Source organism: Beta vulgaris, chromosome 7, assembly GCF_026745355.1.
Source record: "Beta vulgaris subsp. vulgaris cultivar EL10 chromosome 7, EL10.2, whole genome shotgun sequence".
NCBI lineage: Eukaryota > Viridiplantae > Streptophyta > Magnoliopsida > Caryophyllales > Amaranthaceae > Beta > Beta vulgaris.
In genome coordinates, this window is record NC_079208.1 from 42,805,388 (window position 1) to 42,825,377 (window position 19,990).

General features: G+C 35.9%; 2 protein-coding genes and 1 non-coding gene across 4 annotated transcripts; 2 read left to right on the forward strand and 1 right to left on the reverse strand.

Annotated features, from left to right (window-relative positions):
* The first annotated feature begins 2,924 nt into the window (after window positions 1-2,924).
* TRNAV-UAC (transfer RNA valine (anticodon UAC)) lies at window positions 2,925-2,997 on the forward strand. Its single transcript has one exon. It is a non-coding gene; the product is annotated as a tRNA-Val (tRNA).
* A 1,264-nt stretch (window positions 2,998-4,261) lies between these two features.
* LOC104899512 (hypothetical protein) lies at window positions 4,262-5,841 on the forward strand. Its single transcript, XM_010686711.4, has one exon. The coding sequence runs from the start codon at window positions 4,648-4,650 to the stop codon at window positions 5,656-5,658; it is 1,011 nt and encodes a 336-aa protein (XP_010685013.2). The 5' UTR covers window positions 4,262-4,647; the 3' UTR covers window positions 5,659-5,841.
* Window positions 5,842-6,849: 1,008 nt separating this feature from the next.
* LOC104899513 (pentatricopeptide repeat-containing protein At4g21065) lies at window positions 6,850-10,517 on the reverse strand. 2 transcript variants are annotated; one of them, XM_010686713.4, is made up of 3 exons: window positions 8,250-10,517; window positions 8,022-8,140; window positions 6,850-7,849 (listed from the first exon to the last, which is right to left on the reverse strand). In XM_010686713.4, exon 1 carries the CDS (start codon window positions 10,330-10,332, stop codon window positions 8,371-8,373), a length of 1,962 nt encoding a protein of 653 aa, XP_010685015.2. In that variant the 5' UTR covers window positions 10,333-10,517; the 3' UTR covers window positions 6,850-7,849; window positions 8,022-8,140; window positions 8,250-8,370. The 2 variants fall into 2 exon arrangements, with proteins under 2 accessions (XP_010685015.2, XP_010685014.2); XM_010686712.4 differs by having other exon boundaries at window positions 6,850-8,140.
* Between the last annotated feature and the right edge of the window lie 9,473 nt (window positions 10,518-19,990).

The following is a 19,990-nucleotide window of genomic DNA, read 5'->3' on the forward strand; positions in this document are numbered from 1 at the left end:
TTTTTTTCACAACGAGAAAACTTGCATTAATTAAAAAAAATGAAGTACAACCTAAATCTAATACAACCAAACATAAAACACTGGAAATGAAACCTAAAGGAGTTTCATTTGTTCGTACATACGCTATGAAATAAAAACAAACTATTATATGTCTAGTCCAAAGTAAATTTGTCATAAGTGATGGTAGGTGGGGTTGGGTTGTATGTCTTGTTGAAGAAGACCTGATATGAGAAGGAGCCTGTTGATAGACGAAACCTAGACAATCTTCCGAAATAGATTGCCACGTCTTAGCTAGCAGACATTGATGCCTGCTAGACGATAAACCCCAAGGTTCTTCAACAGAAATAGCTTCATGGGATTCTACTGATGGAAGTAACAAAGAAGTCATGTCCTTTTGGTGACTTCTGACCCTTCGGCATGACTAAAACTCAAAATGCGTGGAGGTCGAAACTTGTCCCAAATTAAATTGGAGGGCTCCCACAAGATGTAGTTTTTGGAGTGTGATGACTCCAGAAGTCATTACGACAACTTGGGGCGAATTTTGATGAAGTAATTCACCTATACTACAGATGCGGAGATCCAACCTTGCAATATGTTAACTAGAAGATCGAACCACAATATATTTAGATTGAGAACCTCCTCTCCGAACTGAAGAACCTTTTATTGCCCACCTAACTTTACTAACAAGCACAAGCATAACCATACTCACAATAGGACGTGTAATTGGATCTAGATAAACCTAAACTTAGGCTAGAACAGAGAACGTAAACTAAACAAACTAATCAAGCGACCACCCGAATTATAAAACACATGCCTAAAACAACAATACACTACCTTCAAACCACACATAACCTTCACTTACCTAATTATTGCTTCCTTGGCGAACTAACCAACCTAACAACTACTAACACAAGCGGGGAACGGGGAAGGGAATCCTAAGACTAAACTTGAACCTAGAACAGGGTACGCGGAAGGGGGACTAAGAACTAATCACATCGAAATTAGAACAAGGGAGCGGGCAAGGGGAACCTAGGACCTAAACACCTCGAGAACCGGGGAACGGGGAAAGGATAATTAAACCTATTCACTGTAAACGACGAAACGGCGGAGCGGGGAGGTGAATTAACTGGCGCTATGGAAGCGGGGAAGGGGACGACAAACGAACAGGGTTGAAGGAAGGGGACGACGAACAGGGGATGGTGGAGGGAGGACGACGAATCGGGGGGGAGAAGATACCAATGGCGGCGGGCCTCAGCGGAAGGACATCGGTACTAACAACCAAATCATAAAGAAACTAAACTGAAAAAAAAAAAAACAGGGGTTTACGGAGGGCTCGACTATCATCGTGAGGAGCCAAGGTGGCTCACGGGACAGTCGAGCCCCTCTGGGGTTGAATATTTGTGGCGGAGGTTTTAGGGTTTTATGCAGAGGAAAATTTTAAAGAGAGGAAGGAAAAGAAATAACGCAAAAGCATTTCATTTAGTTTTGAATTTATTAGCGGTTAAAGATGTTGAAATCAACTAAGCTTTTACGAGAAAGTCCATAAATTTTATTTATTTATTTCAAAACAATATCTATCATATCATGTAATCAAATTATGATAATCTATGATATATAATATTATATTAAAAAATTACTACCGGACAATACATTGCATAATATTCTACATATTATAGGATCTTGCTGGTCTTTCTTTCATTGGACATCTTTTTGTTCTTTTGGTGAAATGGTCTCTCATTGGACATTAATTTTTGGGCGTGCTGGTCTCCAACATCATTCTATCGGATATTTGGATTTGTTGTGACTGAACGTGAAGGACTGAAGTTGCTATTTAGCAATTAGAGTTTGGAGTTGAGTGGTTAGAATTTAGAGTTAGATAGAGTTTTATCTTTTTGTTTAGCAGATTTGACAGTAGATTTGACTAACTTTTCACATAAATGTGCTGGGTAAAACTTAGCTGATTGCTAAAAGCTTATTACCCTTTGTTTGTATATGACATTTATGGACATATTAACTGATATTTTAGTATTATAATTATGGTTAAAAAAGCCATTCACACATCCTCTTACCTAATTCTTTAAAGAAAAAGCTCAAAGAGGAGCTTTTTCATTTTGAGAGTTTCCACCCCAAAGCTCTACATAAAAAAATCTCTCTTTAACAAACATCCCCATAAAGTTTTTGATTAGTCAAAAACTCTAAAAGTGATCCAAAATTCTCTTTTTACTACGAAAACTCCAAGTGTTTTCTATTGTTAAGTTCGACCCGATTATTTTAAGCTTATCATCCGGGTCGGATCAAAAGTGATATGATTGGCATGGGATGATCGCGTATTATGTTGGAATTAGTAGACCTAGGTATGGGCCAGGCTGAGTTTGTTCACGAGCTCGGCCCGCGAGCTTGGAAAAATGACGGGTCGTGCCGGGCTTGAAATTTCCGGATTTTGTCCACGACCCGCAGACCGGGCTCGTCCCTCATGCGGGCCTGACCCGTGTTTTATGTTGTTTTTTTGAATTTTTGACAGTTTTAGGCTAAAAAATAAAGGAAAGGGATGTTCGGCCCGCATGCCATTAACGCGGGCTCGTGCCGGTGCGGGCTTGAAATAAAATTTGTTGACCGTGACAGGCTCACAGCCATGTAGTGGATCGGCCCGGCCCGGCCCGCGTGCTGACCCTCCCATGCCCACTTCTAGGAATTAGGATGATCTATATAAGGTTTTAAGATTAATGTATATTCTAATAATAATTCTCTTCCTTTTAATAGACTCCTTCAATATCTTATTAGTCGTATGTGGAACATTCATGACAAAACTCGGCCAATATTTGCATGCATGCAGTTGCGGAAATAATATTTATATTAACAAGACCAAGAAAAACGAGGTTAATAAAATAGTTATGTAATAAGGTTGCTAATAATCATCCAACAAGGTTGCTGTGGTGTAGTGGTTATCACGTCAGTCTTACACACTGAAGGTCCCCAGTTCGATCCTGGGCAGCAACACAATTCAGTATTTTTGGCACCCAGAATGAAGTTCATTTAATAATTCGGTTCGATGTGCTATATGCTGCTCTCTTTTTTTATATTTTTTGAATTAAAGGATTTCTGTAAAAAAAAAAAAAAAAAAAGAGTGAAGGATTTCTGTCAATCAATATCTTAATTATAAACCATTTTTGTAAAATAGTACCGTAATTTTTTTTACATACTTGCAACACTTTTTTTACTTGTAATACTTTTTTTTTTTACTTGCAACACTTTTTTTAATCAACTGCAATGTAAAATTTGGGTAGGAGAGAGGTAGAAAGGAAAAAGAGAGAGGACCCCATTTGATTGGAGAGAGATAGATAGAAAGGAAAAGCAAAAGTAGAAAGTGTTGCAAGTAAATTATTTCCTTTTTAAAAAAGTGTTGCAAGAAAAAAAAACGGAGGAAATATTAAACAATACCTTAAAATCTAATAATCTACCATTTACCTAAATTTCCATATTTACAAATTTCCATATTTACATATTAAAGCCTCCCCTCTTTTTTTTCTCTCTCTCAAACCCTAGCCTCCCCTACCCTTTCTTCATCAATTAGGGGCTGCCATGGATGTTTTCATCCATGGTAAGCCCCTTTTTCCCTTTTATTTCCAGTTTTTAATTCATTTTCTTGTTTTGTTCAATAAATTAGTCTCTTTTTATGAGATTTTCTCAAACCCTGTTATGGGGTTTTTAGTTTCTGTTTTGGAAATCTCCTTCTCCCCTATGGGAGTTGTGAGTATGGTTCTTTTGTTTTTAGGTGTGAGAAATTTTTCTCATAGGTTGAAGTTCGAGACGCAACATGAAGGTATTGGAATCTCAGATGCGGTCAACCTGACTCGATCAAGAATGTTTTTCCCAAACTATATCAGAATGATAGACTTCTTCATCAATAGCTGTTTGATTCAGCAAATACAAGAGGGTTGTGCTGTATTGTTCGATCTGGTTCATTGTAGTTTCTTCGAAGACGAATTTGATTTAGTCTTGTTTAATTGTATCTTGTTTTACTTTAATACCTATTGTAGATGCCGTTTGACCCTCAATTAATGAAATTTCTCTTTTTAAAAAAAAAAAATTTACATATTTGAGCTAAACTCAAGACAAATTACTTAAGTTCGATCTTGGCTTGAACTCGACTCTTGACTTATTCAACGTTGGCTCTTTACATTTTGAGTGCTTCTAGCTTAAAGTCGAATCTATATCAAGACACGACTACTATTGATTCATATATCTTACATGAGTTATTTACACATATCTTTCTATATTACATTAGTATTTTAGGTTGATTTTTTTTAGTTTAATATTTTCACTTACAAAGTTGAAAAAAAAGTATATTTTGACAATTCCCCATGTCTACTCACACACACTCCCCAATTTCCCAATAACCCATTTGGGAAATCCAAATTAAAAAAAAAAACCATTTGGACAAGAACCCATACCGCAAAAAAACTCACATGGATCCGGGTCGAATCCATTAAAAAAAACCTGAATTCCACCTCTCTCTCAACCCCACCTCACCCACCACCATCCACCACCACAACAATCCACATTCTCACCACCCACCCCCTCTTTTATCCCATCCAACTCCAAATCTCTCTCTTCTCCCACATCCCCCTTCCCCAATCCACAACAAAAATGTCCTCTCCCCCCTCCACAACCACACCCACACCACCACTCGAACCGACACTCGAAACACCTCCTCCTCCATCACCACCAGCAGCACCACCAGCACTACCAGCAGCACCACCACCAATCATCCAAGCCCTCTCTTACTCCCCTCTTAAAAAACCCCAACCAATCCCCTGGTCCCATGAAGAAACTCTAAACCTCATCAAAGCCTACCAAGAAAAATGGTACTCTCTCAAACGCGGTCAATTAAAAGCCTCTCAATGGGAAGAAGTCTCTGTCACCGTCGCTGCTCGTTGTGGCTTCGACGAACCTTCTAAATCCGGCACCCAATGTCGCCACAAAATTGAAAAACTCCGCAAACGTTATCGTGCTGAAAAACTCAAACTTGCTCCTTGTTATATTTCATCTAATTTCACTCATCCTTGGATCTATTTCTCTCTTATGGATCACCTCGAACGTGGCCCTCTTCCTATCTCTGCTGTTCCCCCTAATTTCATCGACAACAACAACAACAACAACAATAATAATCTTGTTGATAGCGATGATGATGATGATGATGATGATGGTGATGGTGGTGTTGTTAAATATGCTAGTTTGGGGAAACTTAGGGAGTTTGATCATAAAAGAGTTGATGGGTTTTCGAAAACGGAAAATGGGTATGTGGGTTTGAATAAGAGGAAGAGTTATTGGGGAGGGAATCAAGAAGATAAATTAGGGTTTCAGATGGAGGAGGATGAGGAGGAAGGAGGTGATGATGAGGTGGAGGAGGAGAGAGAAAATAAGGGGAGTTTGATGGGTGAATTGGGTGCTCAAATGAGGGTGTTTTCTGAGAGTTTTGTCAAAATGGAGAGGAAAAAGATGGAGTTGATGAGAGAGACTGAAAGGTTTAGGATGGAAATGGAGAATAAGAGGATTCATATGATTCATCTTTTTCAACACAAGACTGTTGAGTTGATTTCTAAAGCTTTTAGTGATGATTCTTCTTTCAAGAAGATGAAGATTAATCCTGATTTGTGATGAAAATAAATTTCAAGTTTTTTTTTTTTTTTTTTTTTTTGTGGTATAATAAAGATGATGTTGGTAATCTAGTTTTTTAACGATAGAATGAATGGGTATATTTCTGTATGATTATTGAATATCAAACTTGTAGTATGCTGCAGTTGAGGAGAAGTTCCCAGAAATATAAATGTTTTTTCACAAGATTCTTTGCAGATTCAAAGTTTATGTATGTTCTCGTGATGAAGTTGTATAATCTATAGTATTTGTGTTCGTATTCACAAGGAAATCACAGGAAGTGTACGGCATGATAGGAAATTGTGAGGGAAAATTATGGTTGACATTCTATGTTTGTAGACTGCAAGATAGAAAAGTGAGGAGCATAATTAACAGTTGGACAAGTGTATAAATATAATTAACTAGATAGACCAACAATTATAATGATAATGAATAAATAGATTTCTCGCTTTATAATAGAGAACTTTTTTTGGAGGATCAATTTTTCTTTTTGGTGCATTTTTGGAGCATCAATAATGGGATTGGTAGGCTTCAGATGGCTCGTACAGAGCGAGTATGACAATTTAGGTAAATTAGCTAGGTAACTTTCTGTCTCGTGAATATAGTGTGAGCAATATCCTAGGTTTAGAGTTTTATTAGTGTATGGGACTAGCATCTCTCTTATCTTCTTTAACTCACTAAAATTCAGCCATATAGAGTTTTCGCTAGAGTAAATCTAAATGAATAACCTTAATTTTGGCCATTGAATGTAATAATAAATTCTCTTTCCCCTAATCAAGATCTATGTTGCACCAAGACGCACCAAAGTATAGAGACCATATGAGTACAATAATACGTGAGGTTGAGGTGGAGTGTCATCACTTCTACCTCTTATCCCTAAAATCTATAAACTCATGGGATTATTTGAAGTATCCCTCTTATCCCCTCAAGCAAGACCCCTATATAACTAATACTAATATTAGTCTAGCAACTAGAAAAATTGTCGTGTTAAAGTCCATGATCATCAACCATAACCCAATCCATTTTAACAATTGATCTTGTGCCGGGTCAACTCATATAAATGGGTTGTAAACGTAGACTAGCCAATTTCGTGTCAAGTTCAAGTCCAGTTGTTGAATCGTATAACTGTTTTACCCTTAAACAAAAACCATAATATGAACAGTTATTCCTTTTATGTTTCATGAACATGATTGATGATACAACAAGAAGTCAAGTTTATTTTAATCAGTTGAAAGAAAGAAAAAGTCGTTTCGGAGATCAACAAGTATTGAGAGAAGCCGATGGAAAATCACTCAACCAAGAAGGCAACAACTAGAGGCATAAATTAAGCCATATCCTACTGTTTAGAATTGACAGCCATCATGCCCATTATTAGTCCAAGTAAAGGGAGGATCAGAAGAACAATCTTTAGCCTACAAAATCCAACCATCTGGCTAGTATGATTGCCTCACATCATACCTGCATGGAACTCAACGAGATTCAAACAATGAGGGCCGCGAAGTGCAATGAAGCAAGTCAAAATCTCAGGCCACACTACGCGCCAAAGATGGTCCAAGGCACTTACTAAGAAGGCCTTTTCGCATTCGAATCTTACCCCCTCTGCAATTCCACCAAAACTGAATACCCCTATTCCCTGAATTGCTGCTGAAATTTGAGCTTCCTAGCACGGCTGTTGGTATTGTATTTCAACCAAACCCTTTATATAACCCCTGAGGCTGCATCAATTGCACAGCCTTGCTCCCCTTTCTCAGCAATTTGGTAGCTCGGATTTCAAAATTTAGCTGTAAACGGTTATTATTGGTGCTAATGCAGATGTCGATTGAAGCTGAGAAGCGCTTGCGTTAAAAATGATACAGGTGGTTGAGACAAAGTTTGAACATGAGTCATCAGGCACCAGACACAGGGAGCTATATCTGTCAATGCTGCCAATGCAACAATCTTTGCAGAATCTATCCATCTCAAACAAGGCGGAGAACGTTTGTTGCTCTGTTGTAACCAGATGCAAATGCTGAAACACATGGCAACATTGCTGCTCCATTGGATGTTGCTGCTAGTTGTGCCCAGCATTTGTTCAATGAGGTGGAGAAGCAGTCTGATAAGTGAAACGAGAACCAAATGCACAGAAAAAAGGGACTCCTGGGCTACTAGATTTTGGCAACATCAACTGCCTCTGAAGGTGTGAACTCTTCCCTGGCTGTACATACAACATAATGTCAAAAGAAGCTCCGGATGAGGCTAGAAAGAACACTGATATGTCCACGCAGTCTGAGTATCCATCCTATGTCTTGCAGAACTAACCAACTCCCATTCTAAGAAAAAAAAACTGAAGTAAATGAAAGGCCCAAAAATTAAGGGGGGATGCATACAGCTTAAGTGTACAGGAATAACTTTTTAGAGGTTTGCTTAAGATGCAATTGCATTGCTAGAGTGCCTGATGATGATCATTTGGGAAAGCATGCAGGACCTAGGAGCTGATCCTGCATCCCTGACAAAACAGAAAAGGTTAGTAATCTGGAAATGTATCAGAACAAAACACCACCAAGAGTCAGTAGACTCATAGGCTCATATTGAAGGAATGAGAGTCATTGAGATACCTTAAGAGAGGAATTGACCAATACTGTTTCTGGAAGCTAATGGAAGCGATACTTGAGATTGCTCTTTACTGAATGATACCAACACCGATTGGCTCTAAAGAAGTAAAGGACTCCCAGCTTTTTACCATTGATCTCCACAAGAACAAACACCATCCTTGAAATGATGGTAGCGATTGACATCTCTTATAGTAATTTCCCGTTGAGTCACTTTAGAGACAAATTTAATAAAAACATGACAATCCTCACATGCTCGGAGATTCTTTGTTACAAGAAGTCTAGTTCCTGGTTGAGTGCTAATGAGTCCAAAAGCAATTGCTAGCCTTTCACTATGACTGCAAACCATGCTGGTCTTCTCATCATCTTCAATGTCATGGAATACTGTACCAATAGTTGGAACATACCCAGCTTCTGTTACCAATTTTGTTACCCTCTCCAACTCTGCATATATAGCATCACACATGGGATGTGAAGTGTCTCCAGAGAGGAAAGCATGAACTTCATTTTTAAATTCAATCCAGCTACATGCTATACTTTTCTTGATTCCTCTATCAATCATCAATCTTCTCACCCTTGCAACTCCATCCCATTGTCCGGCTTGTGCATATATATTAGAAAGTATCACATAATTGCCCGAATCATTAGGTTCAAGCTCAACGAGCTTCTCCAAAGCTATTTCCCCCAATTCTACATTTCCATGGATCTTACATGCATTTAGCAATGAGCCCCACACAACAGAATCTGGCATAACCTTCATTTGCATTATGAGATTATGAGCTTCCTTTAGTCGACCCGTATGGCCAAGGAGATCAACCATGCATGTATAGTGTTGCACCGTAGGATTAATATGATATTCTTCTATCATTTGATTGAAATATCTCCACCCTTCATCCAGTAAACGACCATGGCGACAAGCTGAAAGGACCCCCACAAAAGTAATATGATCAGGGATATAGGCCTGACTGACCAATTCCTCAAAGAGATCGATTGCATCAATGAAATAACCATGCATGGCATACCCAGTAATCATAGCATTCCATGAGACAACCCTTTTCTCTTGAAGTCTCTCAAACACCCACCTTGCCACTCTAACTGATCCACACTTCGCGTACATATCTACAAGAGCAGTTTTAACCTTATCTTGAGACGCAAATCCTTGCCGCCAACTATACCCATGGATCTCCCTCCCCTGAGGAAGAGCTGCACTGTCAGCCGAAGCTGAGATAATTGTAACCAAGGTTGCAACCGTAGGCCTCTCACTTGCAGAGACCATCTGACTGCACAAAGTCAGAGCATCTTCCGGGTGCCCATTTTGGGCATATGCAGCGAGCATAGAGTTCCACACAACAACATCTCTCCTTATAATCTTATCAAAAACACCCCTTGCACTCTCCACACAACCACACTTTGCATACATATCAATAAGTGCAGCACCCACAAACACATCATTCTCCCAACCAGTGCGGATAGCATGTTCATGTATACCCCTCCCCTCCTTAATAGCTGAAAGCGCCGAGCATGCCTTAAGCACGAAAGGGAACGTAAAATTATCAGGCACAAGCCCATGATCAAGCAATTGATAGTAAAGTGATATAGCAACTTCATAAGGACCATCCCATGCATACCCACGAATCATAACATTACAAACAAAGAGATTACTCTTAGACATTTTATCGAACACATGGTGAGCATAAACCAAGTTCTTGCAATTGCAATAAAGATCAACAAGTTTTGTAGCTAAACTTAAATTTGAAGATAACCCAGATAAGCAAATTTGAGCATGAATCTGCTTACCAGGTCCAATTGCTCTTTGAGAAATACAAGACTTAAGGAGGGGAGCGTAATCTGCTGGAGATAAAATGCAACCGGGTATGTTTGAAAGATTAGTTTTTGAAGTGTTTTTGTTGCTGTTGTTTATGTAATCAGTAGTTATTGGTGATGCAAATGAATAAAAACGAGTATTATTTCGAAGTAATAAGGGTGATATTAAGAAGAATGGGGTTTTTACTCGATTGAAGAGCTGGGAAACTGAAGATGAACAGTATGAGATTCTCCGCAAGTTTATTGCGAAGCATTTTGGACGCATTTGATCGAGGAAGCTGAGCCTTTCTTCAGTTGAATTAGTGGAGAATTACAGCTATTATTCTGGGTTAAACTTTGGAGATCATTGGCCGAATTCCGCAGTACTAAACTATCTTAATAAAATATCATGACCTAGGATGCAGCACCTAGCTGGCCAATCATAAGTTGAGTGTAAACTGTGAAGGAATGCCTTGAGTCAAGGGATATGGAGGTTGATACTATGAAAAATTCTCGCGTCCGTGTCTTAATGGGCCAGACACTTGAGAGTAAGGGGGAAGGGTAAGGAGAATCCCTACTCTCAAAGTGCATCTAGTGGGAATTGAACCCCCAACCTTGAGGTTGAAAGGGTGTTCTCCTTACCACTAGACCAAGTACTACTTGGTGAGGGCATAGATTACTTGGTCGATGGTGCGCACGAGTGTAGGTAGCGCAGATTAGATGGTAGACACGGGTCACCATCTTATTCGTGCGCATTAATTAAAACGGTATCATTTGGCATTATTTATGGGGGTCAACTCAGTTCTCCTTATTTTGTTGCGCGGCAAAAGACAATTCAAACTTGGGATGTATTTTTCTCATCATTTTTTTTCTCTCATTAACATTTCCCTCTCATCATTCCTTTGCAGAAATTCTCCCTCCTCTCTCTTTGTTTATTTATTGCATTTATGAAGCTTCTTTAATTATATCTGAGTTATTTGTTTGAAAATAGTTTATGCAGCAAAATTTCTATATATTTATTGGTATTAGACCATTATTGGAGTCAAAGGATAATTATGGAAAATTTTGCATCTCTTTTCGATGAATCTTGTCAGGGTAAAGGTAATGTAATTACATAAATCATTTACGAGTTCAAATGGCATTTATCTGAATGTACAATGACATTTATTTAATGTACATATTTATCTAATGTACATTTGAATTATCTGAAGGTACAATAGCATTATCTAATGTACATATTTGATAGCTTATTTATTATTGAACAACTTTTTTTAGTATGTAGAGTTAGTATGATTATTTTGTATAAATGAATGTACAAATTCATTTTAATTTGTACCCAACACGAAAGGCAATGTTCTTATTATTGTATGCAATGTGTTTAATTCTTTTTTTTTTTTTGTAATAAACATCTAAAACATAATGTGCTTTACATATGCATATTATGAATATTATGTTGGTTTTCAGAATTTCGTGAAGCTGATGTATCTTAGTTGATTCACAAAGAAGTTGTGAACGATGACGAAGCCTATGAAGTTTACAACAATTACGCGTTTAAGCATGGGTTTGGAGTTCGTAAGGCCAGGGTTATAGAAGTGACTGCAAGAGTATTTAGCAAAGTTTAATTTATTGTTCTTGTGAAGGGAAGAAGAGAAAGAAAGACTCAATGGCCAAGGTATATACATATTTAATTTTCTTTGTAATTGGTAATGATGTTCATCTTATGCACAATGACCATGGAATTCAACACAAGATTAAATGGATTTGCTCATATGTTTATTGTCTTGGTGGGTATATTTATTAATTGATGTGCATTCATATTACTTGTTGGTGATGTTCATTGATGCATATGTAATCATCATGGAAGTCAAAGTTCATTATAAATTGTAATATGTAGAATGTTATTTTGATGTTGTTAGATATCAAATGTTCTTTCTTATTGGTATTTAATAAAAATATTGGTGATGTTCATTAATATCTTCTAAATCATCATGAAATACAGTGTTCAAGGCAAAAGTCAATGGGTCCCGTAAATGTTTATTATAGTTGAGCAATTGTTTATTAACTGATGTGAGTGTTGTTCTTTCAAATAAACCAATTGCTCTTTCTGTTAGGTGTTCACCAAACTTGACCGGCGACTAGATGCAAAGCAAAAATCCAGTTTGATATTTCAAAAGACACTAACATTTTTACTGTTGTGAGGCACCACAATCATGAGATGGTTCTAGTGAGTAAAAGACACTTGATAAGGTCTCCAAGGGAAGTAACTAATAAGCAATTAGATAATGATGAATAATTTGAGGAGTTGTGGAGTGGAGGTAGCTGATGCTGTTCATGTTTTAAGAAAAGAAGCGGGTGGATCAACTACCCTTGGATTTACTCAGAGAGATGCTTCTGATGCGATAGCCGGGCAGAAAAAGAAGGGTGATGCTAATCAATTAATAAAGGAATTTTCTAAAAGACAAGCTAATGAAAGTGATTTATACTATGATGTTCAGCTTGATGAGTCGATGCATTTGTTAAATTTATTTTTCGAGATGGACGTATGCGGAAAGATTATGATGTATTTGGTTTTTGGTAGTTTTTGATACTACATATCGGCCAATCAGAAGTTGAGTGTGAACTGTGAAGGAATGCCTCGAGTCAAGGGATATGGAGGTTGATACTGTGAAGGATTCTCGCGTTCATACCACTTCCCCGCAATGAAGGGCATATATTACTTGATCGATGGTGCGCACGAGTGTAGGTAGCGCAAATTAGATGGTAGACACGGCCACACGGGTCTACCATGTCATTCGTGCGCATCAATTATCTAATTCGTACGCATCAATGAGAACATCGTTTGGCATTATTTATGGGAGGCCCATTCTAACTCAGCTCTCCTCATTTTGTTGCGCGACAAAAGACAATTCAAAATGGGGGGATAGTGGTATTTATTGCATGAGCATTTCTCTCTCATCAACATTTCTCTCTCATCATTCCTTTGCAGAAATTCTCTCTCCTCTCTCGTTATTCATTTATTGCATTTATGAAACTTCTTTAATTATGTCTGCGTTATTTGTTTGAAAATAGTTTCTTCAGCAAAATTTCTCAACATTTATTGGTATTAGACTATTATTGGAGTCAAAGGATAATTATGGAAAATTCTGCATTTAATTTAGATGAATCTTTTTTTTGACGGGTAATTTGGATGAATCTTGTCAGGGTAAAGGTAATGCAATTACATGAATCATTTACGAGTTCACATGGCATTTATCTGAATGTACAATGGCATTTATCTAATGTACGTTTGGATTATCTGAAGGTACAATGACATTTATCTAATGTACATATTTGGCAGCTTATTTATTATTGAATAACTTTTTTTAAGTACGTAGAGTTGGTATAATTATTTTGTATAAATGAATGTACAAATTCATTTTTGTACCCACTACCAAAGGCAATGTTCTTATTATTGTATGCAATGTGTTTAATTCTTTTTTTGTAATGAACATCTAAAACATAATGTGCTTTACATATAATAGTTTGAGATCAAAGGCGTAACATATGAATATTATGTTGGTTTTCAAAATTTCGTGAAGTTGATGTATCTTAGTTGATTCACAAAGAAGTTGTGAACGATGACGAAGCCTATGAACTTTACAACAATTATGCGTTTAAGCATGGGTTTGGAGTTCGTAAGGCGAGGGTTACAAAAGAAGTGATTGCAAGATTATTAGGCAGATGTGCGTTCATATTACCTGTTGGTGATGTTCATTGATAAATATGTAATCATCATGGAAGTCAAAGTTCATTATAAAATGTAATATGTAGGACGTTATTCTGATGTCGTTAGATATCAATTGTTCTTTCTTATTGGTATTCAGTAAAATATTGGTGATGTTCATTAGTATCTTCTAAATCATCATGAAATTCAATGTTCAATGCAAAAGTCGCCCGTAAATGTTTATTGTAGTTAATCAATTGTTTATTAACTGATGTGAGTGTTGTTCTTTCAAATAAACCAATTGTTCTTTCTGTTATGTGTTCATTAAACTTGACCAACGGACTGGATGCAAAGCAAAAATCCAGTTTGATGTTTCAAAAGGCATTGACATTTTTACTGTTGTGAGACACGACATGGTGCACATCATGAGATTGTTCCAGTGAGTAAAAGACACTTGATAAGGTCTCATAAGAAAGTAACTAATGAGCAATTAGATATGATAAATAATTTGAGGAGTAGTGGTGTGGGGGTAGCTGATGTTGTTCGTGTTTTAAGAAAAGAAGCGGGTGGATCAACTACCTTTGGATTTATTCAGAGAGATGCTTATGATGCGATAGCTGGGCAGAAAAAGAAGGCATTAGATGTATGTGATGCTAATCAATTAATAAAGAAATTTTCTAAAAGACAAGCTAATGAAAGTGATTGTTGGAGTATGTCCTACGATCAAGTGCATAACTCAAAATTTATAAATTATTAATTATATACAATATAGTTTGGGTAGTCATGATGCTTTGCTAGGAGCCAATCTTGACTTGTAATATTAATAAACAATTAATATTTACTACTAAACTATATTGGACCTACAGGGTCACACATAAACTACATTGTTGATTAGTTAGTCTTTTTAATTAGATTAATATTATACGATAATGTCAATATGTTCTTTTGACCATAATAAGCTATGGGTAATATCTTGCTATATTTTGGATCAAAATAAATTATAGGATAATTGATTGATATCAATATTAATTGATTGAGAAAGTTAACCAATTAATGGATTGATATCCTCTTAATTGAAAGGAAATCAAGTCCTTCCTTTTATATGCATACAAAGCAAAATAAATATGAATGTATATGAATTTGACTTACTTAACTCATTTTACAAAATTCTGGTCGTGAGGTTGCAAGTGAGGAGAAAAGAGTTTCTCACAAAATATTACTCCCTCCGTCTTTTTTTATTTGCTACAAGCACTTTTTCACAAAGATCAAGGAGGGAGTGGGGACCATTGACATAAATGGAATTAACAAAAAAGCAAATAGGTAAATTGTGGGACCTATGTATTATATATGGAAACATTTACAAAATCAAGAAGGGAGTGATGGCAAATTTGTAAATAAAGTGTGGGACCTATGTACTATATATGGAAACATTTGCAAATGTAGCAAATAAATTGAGACACCCCTAAATGGCAAAATGTAGCAAATAAATTGGGACGGAGGGAGTACAAAAGTTCATACAAAATACAAAGAGTTTGTTTTGGGTTCTAGTAAACCAAGGTATAATCAACTTGTGGTGGTTGTAGAGGAACTTCAATTGACGTTCTTAAACATCAACGAGGCACGCTTCAAAGGTATATTTACTTCACCCCTTTTGTAGATTCATTATAGTATTTTAGGGTGTTCTTGGGAATAGGTTTTGTATAAATTGTTTATATTTCCGCATCTTAAATCCTTTTAGTGGTATCAGTCGCCTCCCTAATTATGCTATCTTGATCTTCAAAAATGCATATTATTTAATCTTGTTAGTATTAAATTTGGACTTATGAAATTGCAACATAATAATTTGGTTTTATTGGAATTCGAATAATATTGATATAATGATATTTAATTTTCGTTTTTCAATTTATTTTATGAATAGTTCATATAATATTTTTTTTCTTCTTATATTCGAAATTTTGTTTTTGATGAGATCAATACAATTTTTTTTCCGATTATAACCCTTTCTTTAAATTTTTTTTAGAATAATATGTTTATTAAACAATATATATAAAGTTGATTTTTTTTTTGAAAATGGGTTTCTTTCATATATTAATAAAAAAAATGAAAAGGAAGAAAGTGAAAGTTTGCTGCAGCAACCAGCGTATTGCTTTTGAGAATTGAGATAGCAGGCCAGTCTTGCAACGTTTGTTGCTGGACAAACAGCAAGTTGGGCCTGCTGTCTGTCTGGTTTCTAGCGTTTTGAGATGGGTTTTCTGCTTGTTCTAGACTGCTGGGCCAGACAGAAGATCTGGCCTGGCTTGCTGTCCTCTGGGCTTGGCAGTGGCTCTTGTGGGCCTACTGTTGGGCATGGGCTAAAACATGTTTATTAAATTAAAAAAAATGTTTTGGGCTTGTTTTGCTTGTTTGAACAGCATTACTTACATTTAGTTTTGGGCTTAAAATGTGTTTAACCTAAGTTTCTTCAATCCAAATTTTGAACCTAATAGTTAGGTGATCCATTTCTTAGTGGGAGTTTATTAGTTTAATTAATTAATATTCAACTCTCAAATTTTTGGATAAAGTTGCAATTTTATTATCATGATAATATAAAGTCCAAGTATAATCTAGTATTATTAAATATTTTGTTATTATTTGAACTAATTAAAATTGTTGATTAGTTGAACTAATATTTTTTTTATTAGAATTGTCTAATATAAACTGGGTCACCTACTCTAAGTAAGTGAATGAATGAATAATTTTATGCTTGAATGTTGGATGATCAGTATGGCCCAAATTAGGATAGAAAATACGATCTGCATACCGTCTATGTATTTTTGTATCTTAAATACGGACTGCGAGCTGTTTTGTTTGGGGGAGTTTCTGCTTTTGGAAAAAGTGAATTGAGAGATGTTTTTGGCATTCTGTGAAGGGAAATTAGGGTTTTATGTCGTTCAAAGAGGTGTGAAGGAGATGATTAATGGTGAAGATGAATCAATTAAAGGAACACGATTTTGGAAGGGAAGAAAGTGAAAAAAAGAAAAGGAAGATGTATGTAACAATAAATGAAGAGTTACACGCGTAAAATTTAAAATAGATAAAATAAAAGTAAAAGAAAAGATTTTATAAAAATTGAATCAAGACTTGATAAATCTGATTCCTATATTTTTGAAATTTTCGGATTTTCTGATTTTAATGGACTTTTTAATTTATGGAAAGAAAAAGGAAAAATAAGGAACTTGTGCTATAGGAACAACTTATGCTAATTATCAACATTTTTCAAATCATGCATGTTTCTATGACTTAGGACAATAAGGGGAGTATTATGTGACATTCGTGAGTGGCTTTATTACTTTGAATCCATGTTTATACTTTGAACATCTTAATTTGCAATGGTATTAGGCAATTAATCATAGTGACTTAATATCACATAGAGTAAGACAAATCAATTCAGATATGGAGGATTGAAACAGGAACGATTACTTAAGTTTTATTAAACCTAACTCAAGCCTTAATTTTTCATATCTTTCTCTTTGTAGTGGCGTGGTTAGTCTATCAGCAATTTGATTTTCAGTTAGACAAAACTCAAGTTAATCAAACCTTTTTCCATATTTTCTTTCAGAAAGAGATGTCAGATATGTATATGCTTAACTCTTGAATGATGCACTGGATCTTTTGAGATACTAATGGCACTTGTATTTATCACAGTACATAGGAACACAATTAAAGTTTATTCCATAGTAATCATATCATATAAACATGGATTCCCAAACCCTAGAAATAAAAACTACTCAATCATGAAATAAATAACAAAATCTAAATCTATAAACAAAAATATAATCAAAGAAATCAATGAAAGAAAAGAGATTAAAATAATAACTCATGAATTAATGATGAAGAATATATAACAGCTAGAGTTTACTAAAAAAACTAGAGAGGAAAAGGAAAAAAAAAAACTAAACAACGACTAAGGATTAAGAAAATAACAACCTAATATAATTAATACTAAGTAACCTAATATGACTAGGAAAATAAGTTACAAAGCTAAGAAAAGTCGAAATATCATTAAATAGGTGGAATTAGTAACCCGCGCGTACAAAAACATATTCAAGCAGAAACAGTCCCAACTTCGAATAACTCCTTGACTAGAAGTCTCCTCGGGACGTGCCACCTATCGTTGGAAAGCTCTTCAAGAATATTCTGGAATTAGCCGATTATAAGAATCACATCAAAATTTATGATCAAAATAGTGACCTAACTCTTTTTCACATTTCTTCTAATGATTTTTCGCTTCGTTTTCGCTTCGTTTTCGCTCAAACTCGTACTATAAAATATCCGTGACGATCCTTATGCATTGTAGCTTCCTTCCAAGTGCTCCTAATCCTCAAACTTAGCTAATCATACTCCATATACGTTCTCATTACCTGAAATTAATCAAAAATAAGAAAACATACTGAATAGGAGTAGAATAACATAACTTAAGAATATGATGCAATAATGAACGTAAATGTGAAACTAAATGCTCTGAAATGCAACCTAAGTGCACCCAAAAATTATATATAGATATGACTTATCGCGTAGTCACAGAGTTGTTATTTTATTGATGTTATGATTTTATATAGAGTTTTCCCCCTACTTTGCGATTTATATGCTAAAAAGGTTGTGTATGGTGCTCTTAGGAGTCATTCTGTACTAACTTTCTCCATCTAGTTATGATTTGTTGTTTTGTCTCAGATTACAGGTTTTAGGGAATCGTTCCCTATTTTCTACTGTTATATGACTGCTACACTAGACTGGAGAGGCTTGATTCTGAGTCCCAAGGTCCCGAGGACACTTTTCGAGACCCTTGAGCAAAAAAAGAGCTGAAGACTTGGCACTTGGAGCCGAGAAACGAAGAAAAATGGCCAGGCCCAATCAGATCGGGCGGCCTAGCCCGATCGGGCCCCCAAGAGACACAAACTACATTTTTGCCGGTCAGATCGGGCGCTTACGCCCTGTCGTAAGTCATCGTTGAAGCCCGATCGGGAAGTTCGGCCCGATTTCATCGGACGCCCATGAAGATTCTGATGGCACATTGCTAGGATAGTAGGCGGTCCGATTGCATCGGGTGCGTGTAATTTTTGGGTTGCTTCCAATTTAATTAGCCCAATTACATCAGGCATACATGGCCTTATCAGGCGGTGACCCGACACGCGCATTCAATGAATTTTGGGCTATTTTTATAAGACTTTTTCCTAATTGTTTTAGGGCTAGTATAAATAGGCAAATTAGAATTTCTATTATTCATATTTTGTTTTAGCTATTAGTTTTCATAGTTTTCTCTAGAGAGTGATTTAAGAACCTTAGTTTGTTTCTTTTCGCTTTGAATTCAAGATCAAACCTTTGGATTATTCACAAGTTCAATACAATTCTTCAATTTGGTAATCTTTCTTTATTGCTTTCTCAATTGTTGATTAGATTACTTTCTTAGTTATTTGCAATGTTTCAAAGTATGAGTTTTTATATTGATTTTGTTATTGTTTTCATAAATATGAGTGAGTAGTTCTATTTCTAGGATTGTGGGGATCTATGTATGCAAGAGGAATTGATGGATTAGTCTAATTGTCTTGTTTTTCAATTGTTTCCTGTAGTTGAATCGTTCATGCTAGATTAATAAGTTAGTCCTTGTTTATATTTCTAATATCGCAATACTGAACCTGCTTCAAGAGAAAATATACCGTATATGCTTTCAATCATTATGCAGGGTGATTCTTGACCATGCGAGAGCGGCTAGGTGATCTTTGAGGGATGTAATGTTTGAGAAAAATTATATGTGCCCTAGATAAATTGACTTATTAGGTGGTTGTTATTCGTCCCCGATTTCTCGAATTGTATGCATAGTGATCCATAATCCTGGTTCTTTATTAATTGATCCATTCCTTCGTGTTTAATTATTTTATTTGCTTAGTTTAGTAACACAACCATGTTCATCTGATTTTGTTAGTATAATATTAGAGTTCAGATACTATAATATAACTTTCTTTCTGTGGATTCGATCCTGACTTCCTTGACTACTAGTTAGTGGACCTTATGTTATTTTTTATTAGGTAATACGACTTTAGCCTGTCATTTATCCAAAGCATTTGAGAGCAACATGCAGCAGCAACTACATATTCTGAAGTGGATAAAGCAACCAAGTTTTGTTTCTTGGTACTCCAAGAAACTAAACTATGAGTAAGAAGCTGAATCATACGTGAGGTTCTTTTCCTATTCACAAGATCTTCAG